The sequence below is a fragment of the Rhea pennata genome, chromosome 7, assembly GCF_028389875.1.
Source record: "Rhea pennata isolate bPtePen1 chromosome 7, bPtePen1.pri, whole genome shotgun sequence".
NCBI lineage: Eukaryota > Metazoa > Chordata > Aves > Rheiformes > Rheidae > Rhea > Rhea pennata.
This window is the reverse complement of record NC_084669.1, coordinates 31,005,449-31,025,000: the sequence shown is the minus strand read 5'-3', so window position 1 is coordinate 31,025,000 and position 19,552 is coordinate 31,005,449. Positions and strand designations below refer to the sequence as shown.

The window sequence follows — 19,552 nt, the reverse complement described above, 5'->3', positions numbered from 1 at the left end:
TTACAGCTCGCAGGAGCGTGTTTGCAGCCAGGGCTCTTTTTTGCCACCCTCCTCCTAATTACCGGTAAGGATTTGACATTCAGCTCTGCCTCTGATCTCCTAACTTAAAATAAGCCCATGGAAATCAGTAACACAGGGTCGGAGGCAATTCTCGCCCAGCGCAGCCTGGAAGCCGGCCCCGCGGCCGGCCAGCCGCCCCCCGGGAGCAGGTGGGTCCCCTGCAGTCGTTAAAAGGCGAAGAGAAACCCCAAGGCCGCGGGCGCGAGCGAGAACAAGCGCGGAGGGGCGGCGCGGCCGTGGCGGCGGGAGGGCGGCTCCGGGGGGACGAGGCCCGCCGCACGCCCCACGTCACGGGGCGCCGGCCCCGGTAACCGCGCGCTCACCCGCTCGCCGACGCGCGGCTGAAACGCTGCAGCTGGTCCCAGGGGGCCCCGAGGGCTCCCCCGTTACACGCGACTTTTCACCCGCACGCCGAGAAACTCGATTGCTCCTCTGAAATCATCCTGGATTACATTCTTACGGGTGTTAAAATTGTGCATCCTGAAAACACTCAAGCAGTAAAATAAACCCGTTATCACGGTTTCAGGAAGACTGCAATGAAAAAATAAACCCTGTGATGAATAGCTGGCAAGGGGAGGTATAACGAACCAATACAGCATGGTCTAAGGATTGCAGGTGACCTGGGAATAAGCGGCAGTAGAGCAGTTCACGTTTTCCCTGACCACGGTCCTTGCGACAATAAACCCTTCTTGGAAGAGAAATTGCTCCTACCCCTTTTCCCAAAAGAACGGATCACCGGAAGTGAAGCAAGGTCAAAATCAATTTATCTACATAACTGCCTGGTATAAGAATGATGCATTTTATCAGCATGTTCTCTTAACGACACAACGTGATAGAAACAGTTATTTGACTGGCAGTTTTGCTTTTCCATCGCAAGCCAGGAGGCAGCTTTTACACAAATGCAAAAAACATACTGATGTTGCTCAGAGAGATTTAAGAACAAGCACATACAATTTCGTTACCCACCTCTGTGAGAGAGGAAAACTCTGCCTTAAAACAGAAAACAAAAACACCCACAACCCACCAATTTTCAAACTGAAAATGGTCACATACTATTCAAGTCCAAGATGCGAAAGAACACAGACAAAAACATCTGGTAGGAATCAGATCCGATTTCAATGCTCATGTTCAGTAGTCTTCTGATGTTATAGCAATGTCTTGCAATACTACATCCTATACTACTAGATACAGCACATTTCATCATACTGCTCAGAGCCTTTCATTTTTCTAAAAATACTGAAAAATATTGATGCTACTTAGTTGTTTACTTTTCTAATACACTTTTATTTTCTGACCTCTCTTTCCATGAGCAACACGAATTACAGCAGGTCCAGGGCTTGATTACACAGGCTACCCGTGCAAAATGAGCTGGGGTACGAATTTATTGCTCATTAGCTACTCCGCAGGCTGCCTCTCCGTGGGGACCGAAGTTGCAGCTGTTAAATTCAAGGCTGAATGTGTACAAACTCCAGTGCTTTGACAGTCTGAAATTCATTCGAGATTGAGCACACAGGGTTTTCTCTGGCAGAAAGCATCGTTCCCTATATAAGAGAGACTGTATATTAAGTCTCTTTTCCCAAATAATGGAATTACTACATAAATCACCCCAAAAAAATATTTCTACGCATGCTTTTGTTCTGGAAACAAAAACATCATCACTTGTATCCCCAGGTGGGAAGTTTCTGCCCAAACGTTTTGTTTTGAGTTGTGAGCCGCTGAAGCGACGCGCGGGTAGCAGAAAGCGGCCGGGGCGCGAGAAGGCGAGCGCGGCGGTGCCGCGGCAGGGACGCGGCGCGTGCCCCCGCGGAGCCACGGCGGAGCCCCCCGGACGCCGCACGGACCCGCGGGGTGCCCGACGCCTTCCGTCCGAAGAGGCGCCAGCAGCACCAGGCTCAAAACCTGCTGAGGCCGGCAGACAAAGCCGCTCGCTGACCTCCAGGGGCTCGTTCGGGGCGGTAACGCCTGTTTTCGGGGGGCCTGCGCGGGCTTTTTGCAGGTTTGGTTTCCGCCGCGCCCGAAGCAGCCGGGCCGCATCGGGGCGCCGGCCCTGCTCGCGCGGAGCTCGGGGCGCGCGCGGCCTTTGCCACGCGTCTGCCGACGCCGCGGCCCGGCGAGACGGAGCTCAGTGCCCATCCCAACAGCTGCTTTGGCAACGCAGCGGCTTGCACGTGCGGTTTTCCAGCTCAGCCGTGGAGAGGCAGCAGCGTATCGCTCGCAGGTAAGGAACGCTTGTTAGCGTCCTTACAGCTGTCCTGCTTGCGGCGCGCGAGTTGCTGTTATTTCGCGTTGAACGCGCCGTTCCCACGTTTCCGCGAGCCCGTAGCCGGCGCGAGGGAAGGCAGGCGGCGCGTCCTCCCACGGGCGACCCCGCCGAGCGCGTGGCGGGAGCAGGGCTCCCGCGGGCCGGCCGCGGCCCGGGCCGGAAACCGCTTCTCGCCGCTTCTGCTGAGGACGCTGCCCCTCTCTGCTGCTGCCAGAGCTGGGTTAAAGCGCCGCAGAATGAAGTAATCCATCTCTGCCCTCTTTCTCCCGCTCAGAAGTTTGTCAAGTTCCCTGTTTTTTCTCCAGCTCATGAAGCAGGGCTTGTGATCCTTTTCCTCAGCCCCAAGTTTGTTGCAAGTGGGGAATTTGTCCATGAGGTTGCTGCAGTTCTCCAAAATCGAAAAGCAACCAACCAAAAACCAGCGCCCACCCCCCAACATCCGCCAGGTGCATTGCGCTGCTGGTACCCTGTGCGGTAACGCAGGAGCTAAACTCCCCCTCCCGATCTGACCGTTTTCCTTTTGTTCTTTTTAATATTTTCTCCCGCTACAGAAATTTCTCTTAGGAGAATGATTTCAAATATGATTCTTTGTTTTTGCCCCCCCCGCCCCCCATGTTAGTCGCATAATTTTTCGGTTAAAAACTCTAAAGATTTATTTGTACAACAGCTATGCAGCAGATAAAACAAATTCATTGGGGAAAAAAAAAACACAGAATTTCCAAGGACTGTGGGAGTCGCAGGGTTGCGCGGTGGGAAGCTGCGGGCCGTTGCCGCGGCTGATCCGAGGTTGCTCTGAGCTCCCAGCTCAAGCAGGCTAGGACCTGCTGTGGCCCCTTAGCACCAAGCCCTCGGGCTGTGCGGCGTTGACAGGAACCGCCTTTGGGAGAGCTCAGCTGCACCCGATCGGCGGCCCCGGGCCGCGGCTCGCCTCCTCGCGGATACGGGGTCAAACCGCTGACGCCAGCGAGCCCTGCACGGAGAGCCCCATCCTCTCCCAGCCTGCGCGCTGGCACCGCTGGTTTTCACCGTTTCACGTGCACGCACAGGTGTAGTTAACAGTTACGTACCAAAGCAAGCAAAAGTCACCGACGTCCCCCAGCTAAGCCTTGCTAAGGATCTGGACCCAGAACTCGGGAAAACTGAGCACTGGAGACCTAGAGGGGCTTGGGAAAGGGACAGCAAGCCTGCCGCGGGTCCTGCCGCGGGGGAGCCGTCTGGGGACACCCGCTCTCGCAGCGGAGCTCCCGCGCGCCTCCGAGCCGAGCGGAAGGCAAGCAAAGCCAGCGCTCCCCACCCCAGCGCGCTGCCGCAGAGCAAAAATGAGGCGAAAAACGGCGTTTTCCTGCAAGTCTCCTACAACTAGAGCTACTAGGAGAGCTACGTCTCTCCTCAACATCTGCTCACGGTAACACTTCAGTTACGAGCACGCACCGCTGAAAGGCTTGAAGGCTCGCTGCCACGGCCAGACACCCCTGTGTTTTACTGCCCGAGTTTTCCTGCCTGCCGTTTTCCGTTCCGGATGCCACGGTTGCCCCAGGGAGTCGCCCGCTGGTCCTTTCCCCCGCGCGCTGCCGCCGTCCGGGCGCCGGGGCGCTGCCCGGCAGGGGCGCGGGCGAGCCCCCTTGCCTGCGGTTCTGCCCACGGCCCACGTCTATTTAAAGGTAAGAGCAGCTGCGACCCTGATCACCACGCTAAAACGGGATCGGTAACTCAGCTCAGCTGCGACTGAGTCTTCTCAGACGTAGCCTACTCGCAGGCCTTCCAGGAGACACGACTAGATACACAGAGTTAGCAACAAGCTGCTTGTAACCTAGGGACACGGAGGATAAGAAAAAAGGGGACTCAGCAGAAATAAAACCTCTGCTTTTAATTATTGCTACCAAGCTAACAGATTTATCTCTCAGTCCTTAGAAAGGTCCAGCTTTGCTTCTAGATGTCAAACTGTCAGGTCAATGAAAGCACCAAGTTCTTCACGCAAAACAAAGAGATCAGATCCCTGTTTTGGGAGTGGGGCAGCACTGAGATTTCACTGATGGCACAACCTGCACAGCCGTCATAGGAGGTCACCACCACAAAGTATGGCTCTGTAATACTGTCCAGTGCTTCTGGACCTCCTACTACCCTCCTCTCATGAGCAACTTCATCTTCACCAAGTGATGAGAAGAGGGACAAGAAGAGAGACGAGGAAGGACTGGATTATAAGCATTTCTCCTCTAAATCAGTTTTCTTTAAAACAGAACAGTGGAGTTAAAAATGGCTTGGACAGAGGTCAAGGAACTAAGTATAGCTACAGCCAAGTCAGCAGTATTGTGGTATAAAAAGATCCCACATGCTTGAGTTTCAAAATAGAAACTGCATGCCTGGATTTTAATGGGGATTTGCTCACTGCCTGTACCGCGCTCTGCTTGGCGTTCCCGGGGATCGGGAGCAAAATAGGAAGCAAGGCACATACCCCGCCTCCGCAGCTACCTAGCCGTAAGCGCCCTTGACAGCCAAGCTGCTTTAGACGTCCAGAATCCTTCTAAGCTTCCAAAGCGAGGAAGGTCGCAAGAGATCCTTTTCTATTGATCTCTCTTCCACTGGAGTCTTAAATCTGCAGCACAGTGGGATTTTGACAAGCTGCCCTGAAACTTCAGGCATGCTTTAGTGGCTGCAAAGGAAGCAGAGCGGCCACACGAAACATCCCGCCTGGCACTTGGCTAGAACAAGCTAACGTTTCTGTTCCCGCAAAAACAGAGAAACCAAAAAAACTCCGGATTTTTAACTACAAACAGTCAAGAGTGACCTTAGGAGGAGTCCAGGGGAAGCACACCTCAGCGGTCAGAAGCTGCAGACAGGGCTCTTCTGCATAACCAGATTGCCTGAACAGGAGAGGTGCTGACACCGTGGCCAAGCTGGAGATCTCGCACCCTCCTTTCCCACCACGGTCAGAGAGGACAGGGCAGCAACCTCGAAAGATTAAGAAACAAGCAAAAGGGAAAGGAGACCGATGGGATGGATGAACCCAGGTGCTGCTCGTTCCAAGCCCGTCTCTCTGCTCGCCCCCCAGGACACCACGCGCAGAAACCAGCCTGGAGTCAGCCGCTGACCTTCGAGCTCTCTCCTCTCCCTTTTCCTGCCCCTGGCAGCCCCAACAAGCAGCAGCTCCCAGCCCCCAGCTCCCTCCCTGGGAGGGACGCGAGTGGCTGCAAGCATCAGACGTCAGCCAGAGACCTCCGGCCCAGGAGCGAGCGGCCAAGCAGCACCTTCGCTTTGCACGCCGCCCGGCGGTCGCCTCTACGTTGCACCGCGGGCTCCTTTCCTTGGGGAGCATGTTCTATCTTCTGCTTCTTAATGACTGATTGCTCGAGCTCCAGCCACTCTCCGCTTAGCTCCTGCGGCGTTACGTCGGGCCATTTTCTGTTTCCAGCAAAGAGGGACATCCTGATCGCTGGTCTATCACCCAGCCGCCTGCTCGTTGCCCGTCTGAGCACCTCACCCACGACGGGGCTGTTCTGAAGGCCCAAATCGTGGTGTCTCAGCCTGCGCCTCCCCGCGTGCTGCTCCTCCAGAAGAGGAGCGTGGCTGCCTCCGCCTGGGGGCAGGGATGAGCTCTTGCAGGAGCGCGGCATCAGCTGCAAACGCGGGGTACGATCCTGCTAGACGCCGTCCGAGTCAGCGTCGCTCCCGTATGTGGACCAGTGCGCGAAGTCCTGGTTGAAGCCCGACTTCCCTAACCGCGCGGAGATCTGCATGCTGCCGGGGGTGCGCGCAGGGAAACCAGTGCCGGAGCTGGGCTTAGCGGCGCTGCGGGATCTCCCCGGGCCACGCAGGACCCCCGGCACCCGCCTATGGGGCCGGCAGGGCACCTGACAGCTGCTGACACTTTAACTTCAGCTGCCAACAGGATCGCCACTTCCTGCTAAGCTTCACATTTCTCTCCTCCGCTGGAGTCCACACAACCCACTCAAGAGGAGATCAGGAAGGAAAAACCCCAGAAGAACCACCACAGCTGAAATTCAAAGTTCCCAGGAGCTCCCCAGGAGCAAGCTGAAGCGGGAGCAGCGACTTCCAGAGCCCCCAGCAGACTGCTCCTCATAGACCTGTGCCATTCCTTAAATCCATTTCTATTTGGGTCCCCCTGGGACTGTGGGGCAGTGACTTCTGCAGGTTAATTCTGTGCTCCCTTAAAACGTGCCTTCTCCGGCTGGTCTGAACTCTGCTGCCGGATAATTGCATTAGGCTCCCTCTTGTAAGGGCAAAAGGGAGCTCTCGGAGAAATGTCCTTTCTTATTTACCTTCTCCACACCATGTTTGAGGTTACTCTTCTCCATCATCATAAGCCTCATTATTTGCAAGCTAGAGAGTCCTGGCCTATTTAACTTCCCCTAGCTGTTTCGTAAGCCTGATTATTTGGGGTAGAAGGCAGAAAAAAAGGAAGATAAAGAAGGTGCTCTTCTCTACCTTCCCCTGCCCTGCTCTCTCTCCCATGCCATATTCAAAATATAGCAGCACCGTGGATGTACACTGTGAGACAAGGATGTTTTCCACTTTCTCCTTCCATTCCTTTCCTTATAACTCCTAATGTTAGAGCTGTCTTTGCCCGTTACTGTCTTGTGACTTTTTTTTTCCTGCAGGCAACAGTTACAGTCTAGCTTCTCACAGGCATGGAGTTATTTTTCCTCACATGCACTGTCTTGCACTGATCAGTGATAACTTTGATCTGGCTTTTCATCATGCAGTCATTTACCAGATCCTCCACAGCCCTTCGCGCTCGCTTTGTGGCTGGCTCTCGCGCGTCGCCCGCAGCCTGCTGCCCTTCCCGCCCGCGCGGTCCCCGCGCCGGGTCAATCCCGGCCCACGTCCCGCTCACCCAGCCTGGCTCTCCTCCGCTGCGGGGATGAAACCGTTCTTCCTGCTCAGCTCTTACTGTTTCAGCCCTTGGCGATGGGTATCTGTCCAGTGGAGGACTTTTCTCTCTAGGCATAGCTTAGTTTCAGGAGGCCTTGGTAAAAACTTTAATTTTTTTTTTTTTTTTTGCTTTGACAAAAACACCTTATTTTCTTCGCTGTGAAATCTCCGCTCTCGGAGGTTTTCAAGACTCGTGTAGACAAAGCCAGAGCTGACCTGATGTAGCTTGGTGACCCATCTCACTGCGAGCACAGGTCTGGACTAGATGACCTCCCAAGTTCCTTTCAACCAGCACTTGCATGATTTTTTTTTTCAATTGGCTGCGTCCCAGCTATCTTCTCGCTCACTCATCAGGAATTTTAAGAGCAATCCTCACACGTTTCTTTTCTGTTACAGCAGCTGATTTCCCCAATATTTTAGCATGTACCTGCTCAGTGTATACCTTGTTACAGTTCAGACCTTAGCAACTTTCTTATGATGAAATCAAACTTGCTAACTTACAGTTTATGGGATTATTTCTGAACATCTTTTGAAAGCTTGTGGTCACAGTCTTTCCTCTAGTTCTAAATTTAAGTGACACATTACAAACCACAGCCATTTGCTGATTTACTCTGAGGCTCTTCCTCCACACTAGCTGGACCCAACAGCCCTTGATACCCAGCTCTCTGCATTCCTGCACAGTTTACGCTGCAACATTAGCATCTCCTCGACACTTTTCCCTCCACCAAGTTTCCAAGAAGACTATTTTTATTAATATTCTCTTTGCCTTCAGATTCTTTGCAAACGGTGATAACCAGGAAGACAGCCAAGCACCGTGTGCCTGCCACAACACTGCTGGATAGCATCTCTTTGGCAAATCATTTGTTTTAAGAGAGCAGTACTGTAAGCTAACTACAGCCATCCTGTATTTGCAGTCTGCTTCGTATAGACATCTGGGGACTTCAGCAGGTGTGGTGGCCTTCCTCATGTCTCAGAATCCATTTAAAAATAGCACCCTGTGCATAAGTAAAACCTTATTTTCCCTTACCTTTTGCAAAACCTCATATTCCCATCCTAAATCCTTACCTTATTACCAGCAATCGATATGTTTAGAAGGCTTCCTCTGAACCCCGCTGCTGGCAGTCTGTCCTGATCTCAGAGCACAGGAGGTCCCCAGCTGGAGCTAAAGGATGGCATAGCTGGTGTGGCAGCTCACGAGTAATAACACGCACTTTCTGCCTCCCCCACATAACGACTACAGGTTGCTGCGAGCAGGCTTTCTGGAGCCAACCACGCACGCACTTACCTGCTCCGTGCTCGCTGAAGCACGGCAGGCAGTAGGACAGGTCTCCAGACTTCCCCCCATGGGACCAAGCCTCTGATCACAGAGGACTTGCAGCTGCTTCAAACAAGCCCTCAGCACTCAGGGCAGCTGCTGCTGCCAGCTGCAGGGGAGAGCAGGGAAGGCAGAGTTACAGCAGGGCTGCACTATGCCTTTAGCAGCTACTGACCTGTGCTGTATTTCTGCAGCGACACTGGAGCATGAAGCCCACTAGAGACATACTTGTCACTCTTGAACTCTCCCTACGTAGGCAAAAAGCACAGAAGGGCCGTAACCTGCCTTTCGCTCATCGGCAGCTTGGTGCTTGTGACGCTGGCCGTTCTGAAACACGGAGAGCGAGCGGACGTGGGATCTGTACCCTTTACGGCATCTCTGCTGCGGTTACTCTCCAGTAAATACTCATTTTCACAATTGGACACCATGGCTGGTGAGTCCACTTCTGAATAAACCACCACTCTGCAGAGCGGTCAGTGGTGGGTAGCGTGACATGCTAACTGAAGATCGATAATTCCACGAATGCCTACGATTTCTGTGGGGCTGGCTCTGGAAATCATAATAGCAAGTGCCATGGGACAGCCTGGACCTTAGGCTGATGGAAATCACTGTCAGTAGTCCAAAGCAGAAGCTTCCTTTTCTTTTCTTCTTCTTTTTTTTTTTTTCCCTTCTTTTTAATTTTTTTTTTCCTCTGCCCCCAAAGCTTTGCTTTTCCTAGAAGAGTCTTCAGGAATAGGTCAGTATGAAGATTTCAATTTTCCAGAGCAAGACTCCGCTGAGTTTGTTCCTGTTGCAGAAGAACAACGCAAACAATTCTGTGGAGGAAGGAGGCCAGTCCTGTTGTAAAATCTGTAAGTGGCAATGCTGAAGAGAGATGGGGAAGAGGTAGCGAGGATGCAGTAGAGATTCACTGGCCCTTCCAAGGGAAGGGCTCGGTAGAGTAGCGTCAGTGCAGCTCTGGAGCCTGCCACCACGTTTGCCGGTGCACGCTGCGCACCGCCAGCCCCAGGGCAGAACACCGACCTTTGCAGTGTCTCGGCAAGATCCCCGTGTCGCAGCCGAATTGCTCAAGGCCGAGTAGTGTGTGCACTACCACTGTAGGTGGCACACTTTGCAATATGCTGGGAGATAAGAACTTAATCCTGGACAGCTTGAGATACTGCTGGAATCCTTTCCAGGAGGCGAAAGGCATTCGCAGGCTCATTGCTGGCTCACTCGGAGCCCCTGAGAGCTCTCTGTGGCACACGATGCTTTGTAAGAAATTCTTGACACCTCAAAATAGAAAGTGCTGTGCAACCACAACAGCCCCAAGTGTCGGTCCAGCTTCTGATGTGTTTGTTACAACTTGCATCATCAGTTTCTTCAGGCTTTCAATTCTCTTCACCTCTGATTTCATCTCCAGAGAAAGCTGGTTAACTAAAGGTACTCTGCGTACTCGCTGTCGGTCACAGCTGACCACAGCCAACCAACACGGTTCAGCACTAGCACAAATACAATTTTCTTCCAGAAGTCTGTAAATCTGGACTTCTCACCTAATCTCTCAGACATCAACAATTCCATAAGATCCTGAAATTATTTGGCATTTACTGGTGTTGAGGAAACACCAATTAAGCAGATTAGTATGACTCTACAGAACAATGCTGCTCTTCCTGATAACCTTGTCTTACACACCCCCAAGAACCTGTTTGAAGGAGGTGAACTCTGCACCATGGAGACCACATGGTTCCTTCTTATTCGGGAAGTCAAGTTGCGCACTCACAACGTCTAAGTGGAATCTCACATAAGAAAGTAGTTAGCAAAGCCTGGGCACATACAACAGAGCTCCTTTAGGTCTTTTATGTGCATCGTTTGCAACGCCTTACTACATTTTTTTTTCTAGATCTAGTAGATCTAGGAGAGAGAGTATATTCCAGTGGTGCTGAGCGCTTCTCTCCCTGGAAGGATGCTAACGATGAATCTGTATCCAGGGGGCTTCCAGTGAAATCTGGGCCCAGAAAATGCAGAATAGAGGTTGGGTGTTAGCAGAATCTGATGCTCAGCAGCAACAGCCTGAGCAGGTACCTTCATCTTACACTTCTTTCTGAACAGCTTGAGCAGTGCCCTCAACAATACCCATGCAAACATGTGCAGCTGGCACCTTACCCAGATGCTGGCTTCTTCAGGTCGATTTGGCATCATTGCTCTGCTCAGCAGAGCTCAAGTGCACAGGCTTGGTTCTACGGGCCTCCCCACACCTGCCTTTGCTAGGTTTGATCCCACACCAACATTGCTTTAGGAGGACCTTCAAGTCCTAGGCATGGACTGAGCATTTGCCAAGTTGAGTGTCTCCCAGAAATAGATATAGGCTGAGCTTGGCTTTAAAGAACATCAGCGTAACACAAGACAGACTAAACTTAACATCTGGCTTTGAATTCAGCATTTTGGAAACCGTGCCAGTGAAAATCCTCAAAGAGGAGGGTCAGACTGTGTAGAGAGTGATTCAAGAACCATTTCATTTGGTCCCAGCTAGCAAAGTTTGAAAATCAAAGCACATTCTGAGGGATTTCAGAAGATTTTAAGACATTCAAACTGAATTTTGTATGTTAAGCCAACAGCACAAACCAGTTCTTGCTGAGAACTTCTGAATACTCATTACAGAACTGTTAATACAATTACAATCCAGTTGCAAAATATTTTAACTTTGTATAAACTTCTTAACACAGACTGATGACAAGAAGATGGCCATACATTTATATCTTATTCTGAGGAATATAAAAAATGAATTTAGCACTCTCTACAGAATGACTTTTTTTTATTTACAGTCTTAAACTGAGTGTATAATAGACTAGCAAATCATTCTAGAGTACTATTTTGTCCCAGTGATTTTAATTGATGTTCTACAGGAATACTTAAGAGACACACCAAGTCCTGTGTGACTTGTTTTTGACTCACATTGGAAATGATACTTTTAAGAACCATTACAACTTAACCAAACAAGGGAGGGAGGAAATATTATAATATCTGAGATAAGTAGCTATCTTAAAATCTTAATCTCATCATAATCTAAGTTATCATAAATAGTTATTTTGCAAGATCAAGTTCTAGTAAAATCAGATGTATGACATACGTAAATATATACAGCACACAAATTCCCATCTAACTTTCCCAATAGGAGGATTCAACTTATACCAAATGTACTGCCTTTTTTCTTTTTTCTTTCTTTTTTTTTTTTTTTTTTTTTTTTTTTTTTTTTTTTTAAGAAAAAACATGTTAGGGCAAAGGAGACTGCAGCCTAACTTCATCACTTCCATTTGTTTATAACGCTCTATTTCAAACACGATAGCATTTTAAATTTGGATAAGCTAGCTTTGCGTTTGATTTCCCTGTTGAAATTAGAAGGCAAAAAATTAAAAAAATATGAGCCAGCAAAATGGTATCAGATGTTATATAACAGTTTATATAATATGCTACACTAAATTATTTTAAATTTGAGGCTAGGTAATCTGAAGATTAACCTTTTGAACATTTTGAATTCATGCCTCAGAGTAAAGCCCTGACACAAGCAATCTCTTAATGTTTTTCCTTCCGGTTCGTATTTAAATTCTATTCAGATACAGACCATAAATTAAAACAGCAGACCAGAAAACAACATAGGCTGGACATTTTAAAGCTCTTTTTGCCCCGGAAGGCGCCTCAGAAAGCCAAACGTGTGGGACAACAGGCCAACAGCGCATCCATAAGACCAGATTACGTACAACTCCGGGCCCCTTCCTAGAAGCGAGGTGTGTTCTCAGGTGCTGAACCACCTCGGAAGCCAGCTCTTTGACCTAACAGCAACTCCTTTCTTTCCTTTCTCACCAGATCTTCTGGGGATGTATCCTTTACCTTAATTTTTATTTTTTAGTTCTACTAGGTAGTGCTAATAGCAGGGAAGCAAAGTAATTATACAGAGAGATGTATGCATATGGGTATATGCACAGATGTAGACACACACAGACACATCTTCTGTCAAGGTTTTCTTGAACGTCCTCTTGCAGACTACAGGCTTTCTACCAACGTAACACTGCAACGCAGAAGAACACCAAAGAGCAGTAACAGTCAGTAGGACATAGATCACAAATATTGACGAGCCTTTCTCCCATCAAGCTAGTTAAATACGTTTTCTTTGGTCAATTACTGGCTGGAAAATAAGCAAGCTATTTCTCCAGTATCTTCTCCTCCTCTCTCTCCGTTTAGTGCCCCCTCCCCCCCGACCCCAACATAGATCTTGTAATTTTCCACAAGTTTCGGTTTCCATTAGATTGGTAAAATATTAGGGAAACTGAAGAAGAAAACAAGGTAATTTAAGGATCTCTCAAAGTAGTCTGGTTTAGACCTTTAACAGAAATATATACCCAGGTAGTAGATTATTACTTCTGTAGCTCAACGGGGCTCTTTGGTGCACCGTTGACTTAAACCTTTCTTCTAATAAAACATCTGCTTTTCAGTGTATTTGTTCCGTGATTCTAAGGGTAAAAACATGTTTAATCCTAAGAAAGTAAAATTACAGAGCTAAAAAGTTCCGGGAAAACAGCAAAACCAAAGACGAACTAACTCAGACTCACTCACCTGACCAGCAGCAAACCGTCGTCCTAGGACCCAGTGATGGGGAACGCAGGTAACTTAGTGCTTCACTCTCCAGGGTAATGTTAACAACTATTCCCTCTCTGCCTTTTTAAAAATAAAAGGCAGAGGTAAAACTACATCCCCTGTTGTAATACAGGAAGTTGTCAAATAATTCCTATGCTAAATGCTAAATCTAAATGAAATTCCTACTATTGTTTTCATTTACTCCGAGAAGCACCAGTCATCCTTCCCATATTACTGAACTTTACACTGCAGAATTTTGCCATACTATTAATATTTATCCAATGATGGATCTTCCACTAAACTTTGGACCAACCAAACAAGATAAGTAGTATGAGACAGCAGGGTAAAGAGAAATAGGTGCTACTGTCCGGACACCTATTATTTAGAAACCCAGCTTTTGACACGTTTCAAGAAATTCTTTGGCCTTCACTCCTACAAGCTGATGAAATAAGAGTTCATCATATAATAGCAAAAGTTGGGAGTTAGGAAACATAGATACAATTTGGACGAGGGGAGGTGAAACAAACGGACGTGTCGGTCCTGCAGATCTGCGGTGTTCTCTCCAGCGTAGCTCACCAGAGAGCACGGGCTGTCGCAGAGCGGCACATCGCACCAAGCGCGAGAACCTGAGGCTTAACTTGCAGCTGCAAATAAAGTTCAGTTTTCACAGACTCAGTTAAGATCTTTGAGGCATTAGTAAATCAATCCACCTTTGGATAAGGACTTCAGGCAGCTGCATTATTTATAACGGTTTCACTTCTATTTACAGTAAGATGATCTGTACTACAGATGCTGCAAATGTCTAAATAAGATACAGTCCCTTAAAGGGTGGGGGGGGACCTTTAGGGCAGGTAAAAAGAAACATGTACGTGGCTTGTGTTCCACACAGCAGGAAAGGTCCTACAGTCTTCTTTACCCAAAGGTTAACTGAAGTATTATGCAGAGGAGGAGGAGGAATCAAGTTGGCCTGGTATTGAAAACATTTGGTTAGCAGAGGTCAGGGTAAATTCCAATTTCTTTAGCTTCAAAAAACCAAGTACTGAGCCACCTTATATGGAAGCACTTGATACAGAAGAATGGCACCAACTCAGAGTCCTCTGTATCTTTTAAAAATCAAATATACACCAATTGCTTAACCATCAGAAGTAGCATATTAAGGAGAAAACAAAAGAAAAAGAAAACACATGCGCTCTTACAGAAACACCAGATAGCTGAGACTATTACCAGGGAAGCCTAACTACATCCACTTTGACTTCTGCTTATTCAAAGGAGGGGTTCTTGATGTCCAGAAAGAATAAAAACGAGGGAACATGGAACACACTCCACTACGCCTGACACCAAGTAAAATCTCACTGTCAATCAATTCAGTGAGGTACCTGATTTTCAGGCTCTCTGGCTAAGAGCAAGAACTTAAGATACCCTGGTAGAGAGAAGTTTAAAAAGGTGTTAAAATACTAAAATTGGCACGAGAATTCCCACGATTCTCTTGTCCTCGTAGGAGCAGCCAGAGGGCGAAGCTGTCTCCCCAGCAGGACTCTCTCCTACGGCAGCCGCACACCCGGCACAGGTACCGACAGCTCAGAGGCAAGAACACTGCTTTCTTCAGCTTTCTTCTGAGAGATTCAATCTGCTGATAGCACCTAGAACAGTTCCATTAGGCCAGCTGGAGAAATTTTATCCAACGCTACCTCCCACTTCTACATTAAGCTTTTGATAAATCAGCATTGTGTGGAGCATGCCAGACTTTGTCATTAGGCAAACCATGCATTTCAAAGCAGTCTGAACTCCCAAAGTGAAATAACCCACATTAAGGGCTATGATTCCCAGTTCTTCTGTAGGAGCTCCAAAATTGTCCCATTAATCTAAATGTATTGATGTCCTCTCAAAGCATCCGTATATAATGCCTCTATTACACACCTACTGACAAAATAACCACGAGGAAGTGTTACTGGATCTATTAGGAATTTCTGGGAAAACATCTGACTACGTACAGCTGGCATCTCCCTCCTTCAGTGCCACACACTAGTAACATATTGATCCAGATTTCAAATTTCAGCAACATCCCTTTATAGCACAGAAATAAAAATTTCATTATGCTGATGTTCGTTAATAAAGTAGCAGTGAGATGATGCATCACTTTCCACCTGCTCTACAGCTTATGACTGCCTGTATTTTGTACCTGTATCTAAAAGGATTTGGAAAAATTCCATTATTAGTTGATCAGGCATCATTCAGATTAATAGATAAACACAACAATACTGACTTTAATTTTCACATTTTTCACTCAAGACATCATTACCAGTCTCCAAGATGCGGAAGAGACTGCCACAGCAAGAACTGTTCCATTTCCCCTGTACTTCAGCGTATTAATTCTTCGGAGCTGTTATATGCTCCTCCACAAACTGAAGGAGCAATAGATAGCACCTTGTGTGACAAACTCCAAAAATGCATCAAAAGACTCGGTGCATCTTTTCCAGAACATTTCAAGGCCCAGCTGGTTCGGTTAACCATTGCCTGGGGGTCCAGGAACTGATTGCTTGGGCGCCAACATGTCAACGCACAAGTGGAGCAAGCCCATCAGGCTGCTCCTGCTTCTTTTTCTTTCTCCGCCTCCTCTCTCTTCCCTCCCTTTTGACAATTTACCTCACACTGCCTTATTCCTGCAGTCACTAAGGGGGGTGTTTTATTACATTTTAAAAGACAAGGTATGTATTGAAAGTAGCAATTTTATTTGAGTTAAAATTATTTACAAAAACCCAAAGACATACTTCATGAAACTGGTACAAACTATTTTTCCTGCCGTTGGCTTTTGCTCCAAAGATCACAGCTGAGAAATACTGTATAAAATAAAAATAGGATTGGATTCAGAAAAGTACTCTACTGTTCTAATTTCCAATTGAGAGTATTTACACAAATATTTACAATGGAAAAAAAGTTACTTTAAAACTTTAATTTGCAAGTTGGCCTCAAGTACCCTTTAATGCAGAGTTATTTGAGAGTAACACACAAAAACGCACTGCAGTTCACAGGGTGATTTCTCCCCCCACCCTCAAAAAAAAAAAGAATCTGCATTTGTCAGTGCTTGACAATTAATTACATTAAAAAAACTGTTAAACACTGAGGTAAATCAATTTCCAATTACCAGTGTAACAAAGAAAGGCAGCTGTCCCTGCTTTCCCCCATCACTGCATCACTATTTATCTTCTATTGCCATCTCTCCGTGGAAAACTATATAATCATTTTGAAATCCCACCAGAAATGAAAACCTCAAAAAACAAAAGACTAGATGCACAAAATATTCAGTAATTTTCTCCTGATACAGACCTTTTACATACAGCTTTTCTCTCTCAGTAATTAGGCTTTTTTTAAACAAAAGGGAAATTGACCTGAAAAACTTTTCTAAGTTACACTGGTACACTAACTTTTTAGAAGGTGATGAGAGAAAATGCAAAAAAGTTATGACCAACATAGGATTTTTGCTGCTAATCAGTTACTTCCTTACAGAATTCCCAACAATCTGCATTATCAAAAATAGGAAGACATAGAAGGCAGCCACTGTATGTAAAAAATTTACAGCTGGCACTGATACAAAAGCACAAGTTTGTAACTTTATACACGGAGATAACAAGATCTAAAAGCAGGTTAGATTTCCTGTTATTTCCCCCTCATTATACATAGAACTAATATTTTTATGGCTTCAAGTTTTACAAATTCAATGGAATAACATGATGTAACTACCTATACAGGTATTTTAAAAGTGTTGATGAAGCAGATCTCAGAACAGTCTGCAAATATTCAAGACCAGCTTAATAAAAATAATTACCAATTCTGTTGGTCTGAATAATGAGTGCAAGAAAAATAAGCATTTAAAAAAAAAATCAGGTTTTCTGGGATTCTTTGTTCCACTTAAGTCTTCAAACACAATGCTTCGCTGTGAACTAGACCTCAGACTGAACAAAATCTTAGCTATATCAGCAGTTTAAGGCTTTGTGTTGTATGCATTTAAACTCTGTCATACTACAGAAGAATGAAATAGAAAGATTATGTCAGCTGGAAACATTAATCCCCATTGGTGTTTTAGCTTCTTTAAAATTCTTCCCCCTAAAACATCCAAATTCTTTGCATTGAGCATTATAAAATACATCTTGAGTGCTTCCTTGAAACAAATTAAAACAACATTTCAAAGTTTTTGCTTATTAGAAGTGTAAACTACTCTGGGATTGATTTTTTTTTTCTTTTTCCTTTTTTTTCCTTTAAAACAGGGCACAACTTTTTACAGTAACTATTTCTTTTGTGAACCCTCAAATGGCTTTATGTGTTCATGGGTTTGCATGCCTCTTGGAACTACAAAGTGTTATGGTCTATCAGCTTACAATATATGGGCCATGACAGTTTTAGAACTGAGAAATAGTTCGACAACCTAATTTCAATCAAAACAGTATAAAAAATAAACTATCCAATCCTCGCCTCTTTGGATTCCAACAAATTTTAAATATAGACAGTAGTTAAAATCACAAAAGTATTTAAAAATTTATATTTTATGATTTTGGAATAATCTAGTAATAAAAAGCAAGAGCAAATTAAACTCAAATAGGAGCGGTGCTGCTGTCCAGAACTTCTTTATTAGAACATTTGTTTGATACCTCAGTAGCTAAGCTGCCTTTGCACCTGGCTGGCATGAAACAGTGGCTCAACAGTAAACAGCAGTTGCACTATCAGCAGCAAGTTTTTCCCCTTGAAACTTGTCATCAACAAAGCAAGAAAAAAAAAAGATAGGGAGGGTAAACCCTGCCAAAAATATTTAAATACTGCACTGCATCATAAACAGCATGGTTTCTTTATTTTCCTCAAACCTTTTTCCCCTCATTTTTGATAGTTGCAGATTGATGTAGTAACTGTCTTTTAGAAAACGCTGAATGCATGGTTAAGAGACCAGGTAGCCTTAAAAATCCAAACACGAATGACACAGATGAATGCTCTTGGTATATCCTTCAAGGACTTCTTTCATGACTTCTTCCTTTGTCTAAGGGTAGCTCCAGCATTAGAGTGCCTGCAGCGGAAGTTAAGTATCTAGCAGTGTTCCAAGTATTCAATCACCCTAGAGATAGATTTCTGGCCTGTTGTTCCAACAGCACACTGGAAAATGTAATAGAAAACAGAAGTAACAAAAAAGCATTTGTAATATCTCTTTAAAATGTTTAACAGCTAGGTTCACTTCAGATTTTTCAGTATTTAGAATTATATTTCAGCAAAAACAATCAGCTTCAGGCAGAAGATTCGAAATATTTTCCTGACCAGTCATATTCAAATGAAAAGAAAGTAGCTTCTGTCCATTTACTACTATACAATGACAGGAAAATATAATTCAATATTTAGAAACAGATAATCATCCTGTGCTCTTCTAAAGATATAGCTGAAAAACAATAAAAGCTTCTTAAAAAAAAAAGGCTATTAACAGAAAACAACTGCAAAAATAGCTACATTCTGCAATATTTCAAATACGTATTACTTACAGTAAGATTCATAAAACTGAGAAATTTTTTGAGCATTTCAGTCATTATCGAGAAGTCCCCTTCAGGTAAATATTCCCTCACAGTAGTCACATTGATCTGAGAAATAAAACAATCTGTTTTAATCTAGGAAACATTTTTCTAACACCAACAACTATCTTACTCTGGATGAAGGATGCAGTAAGACATAATAAATACACTCTTAGCACTACAACTGCTTGTTGCTGCCATTTCTGTAAGTCTCTTCCAAACAAAATTCCTTCCTTTATGGTGTTTATTTCTAGGGAACAGCAATTACTACAACTTTTTTCATTAAAGATCATTACCCACTATCAGACCTCCCAGGGCCCGCAACGTAATCAAGAACCACTCACAAAACAACCCCTTCTCCTCACAGTTATCCTCCTGACATGGACAGAATCTCCCTTTATAACTGTTAAGGGTTCAGCATTATTGAACTTACTCCTAATATTATTCCAAAGACTAAAAATGACACAGATGTAATCAGTTAAAAGCTACAGATCAGTATGCTGAAGATCACTTCTGCCTTTACAGTAAGTCCAAACAAGTCTGAAACTCACTTTCATTTGAGTATATTTGAAAGGAGGGTATGAGAAGTTTTCAATTGCCAGAGCTCTGCATTTTTAAATTTAAACTTCAGCTTTCTATTATGTTTTCCAATCTGAGTCAGTGATCCTCAACTAATGTGTACAACTTCAATGGAAAAAATTAAAACAGACTATGATGAAAAAACAAAGTGCCTAAATGTTAACTTGCTCACTGAAACTACTGAAAAATGCATCAAGTTTTTATGGCTAGCAAACAGGCAAGCTAATTTTCTTTTGGCTTTCCAGAGTAAGTTCACCTGTAAGCTAAGACTCAAAGGGGGAGAAGGCACAAGAGGTT

At 45.7% G+C, this 19,552-nt stretch overlaps 1 protein-coding gene across 3 annotated transcripts in view; it reads right to left on the bottom strand.

The window, feature by feature from the left end:
- Nucleotides 1–15,844: 15,844 nt before the first annotated feature.
- The window catches only part of WAPL (WAPL cohesin release factor), a 73,122-nt gene continuing 69,414 nt past the window's right edge, over nucleotides 15,845–19,552 (bottom strand). For all 3 annotated transcript variants that reach the window (XM_062580210.1, XM_062580208.1, XM_062580209.1), the window contains 2 exons: nucleotides 18,650–18,745; nucleotides 15,845–18,272 (listed from right to left, as the gene is read on the bottom strand). In XM_062580210.1, coding sequence (XP_062436194.1) covers nucleotides 18,207–18,272; nucleotides 18,650–18,745 — 162 coding nt within the window. In that variant the 3' untranslated portion in view covers nucleotides 15,845–18,206. The remainder of the gene's footprint in view (nucleotides 18,273–18,649; nucleotides 18,746–19,552) is intronic.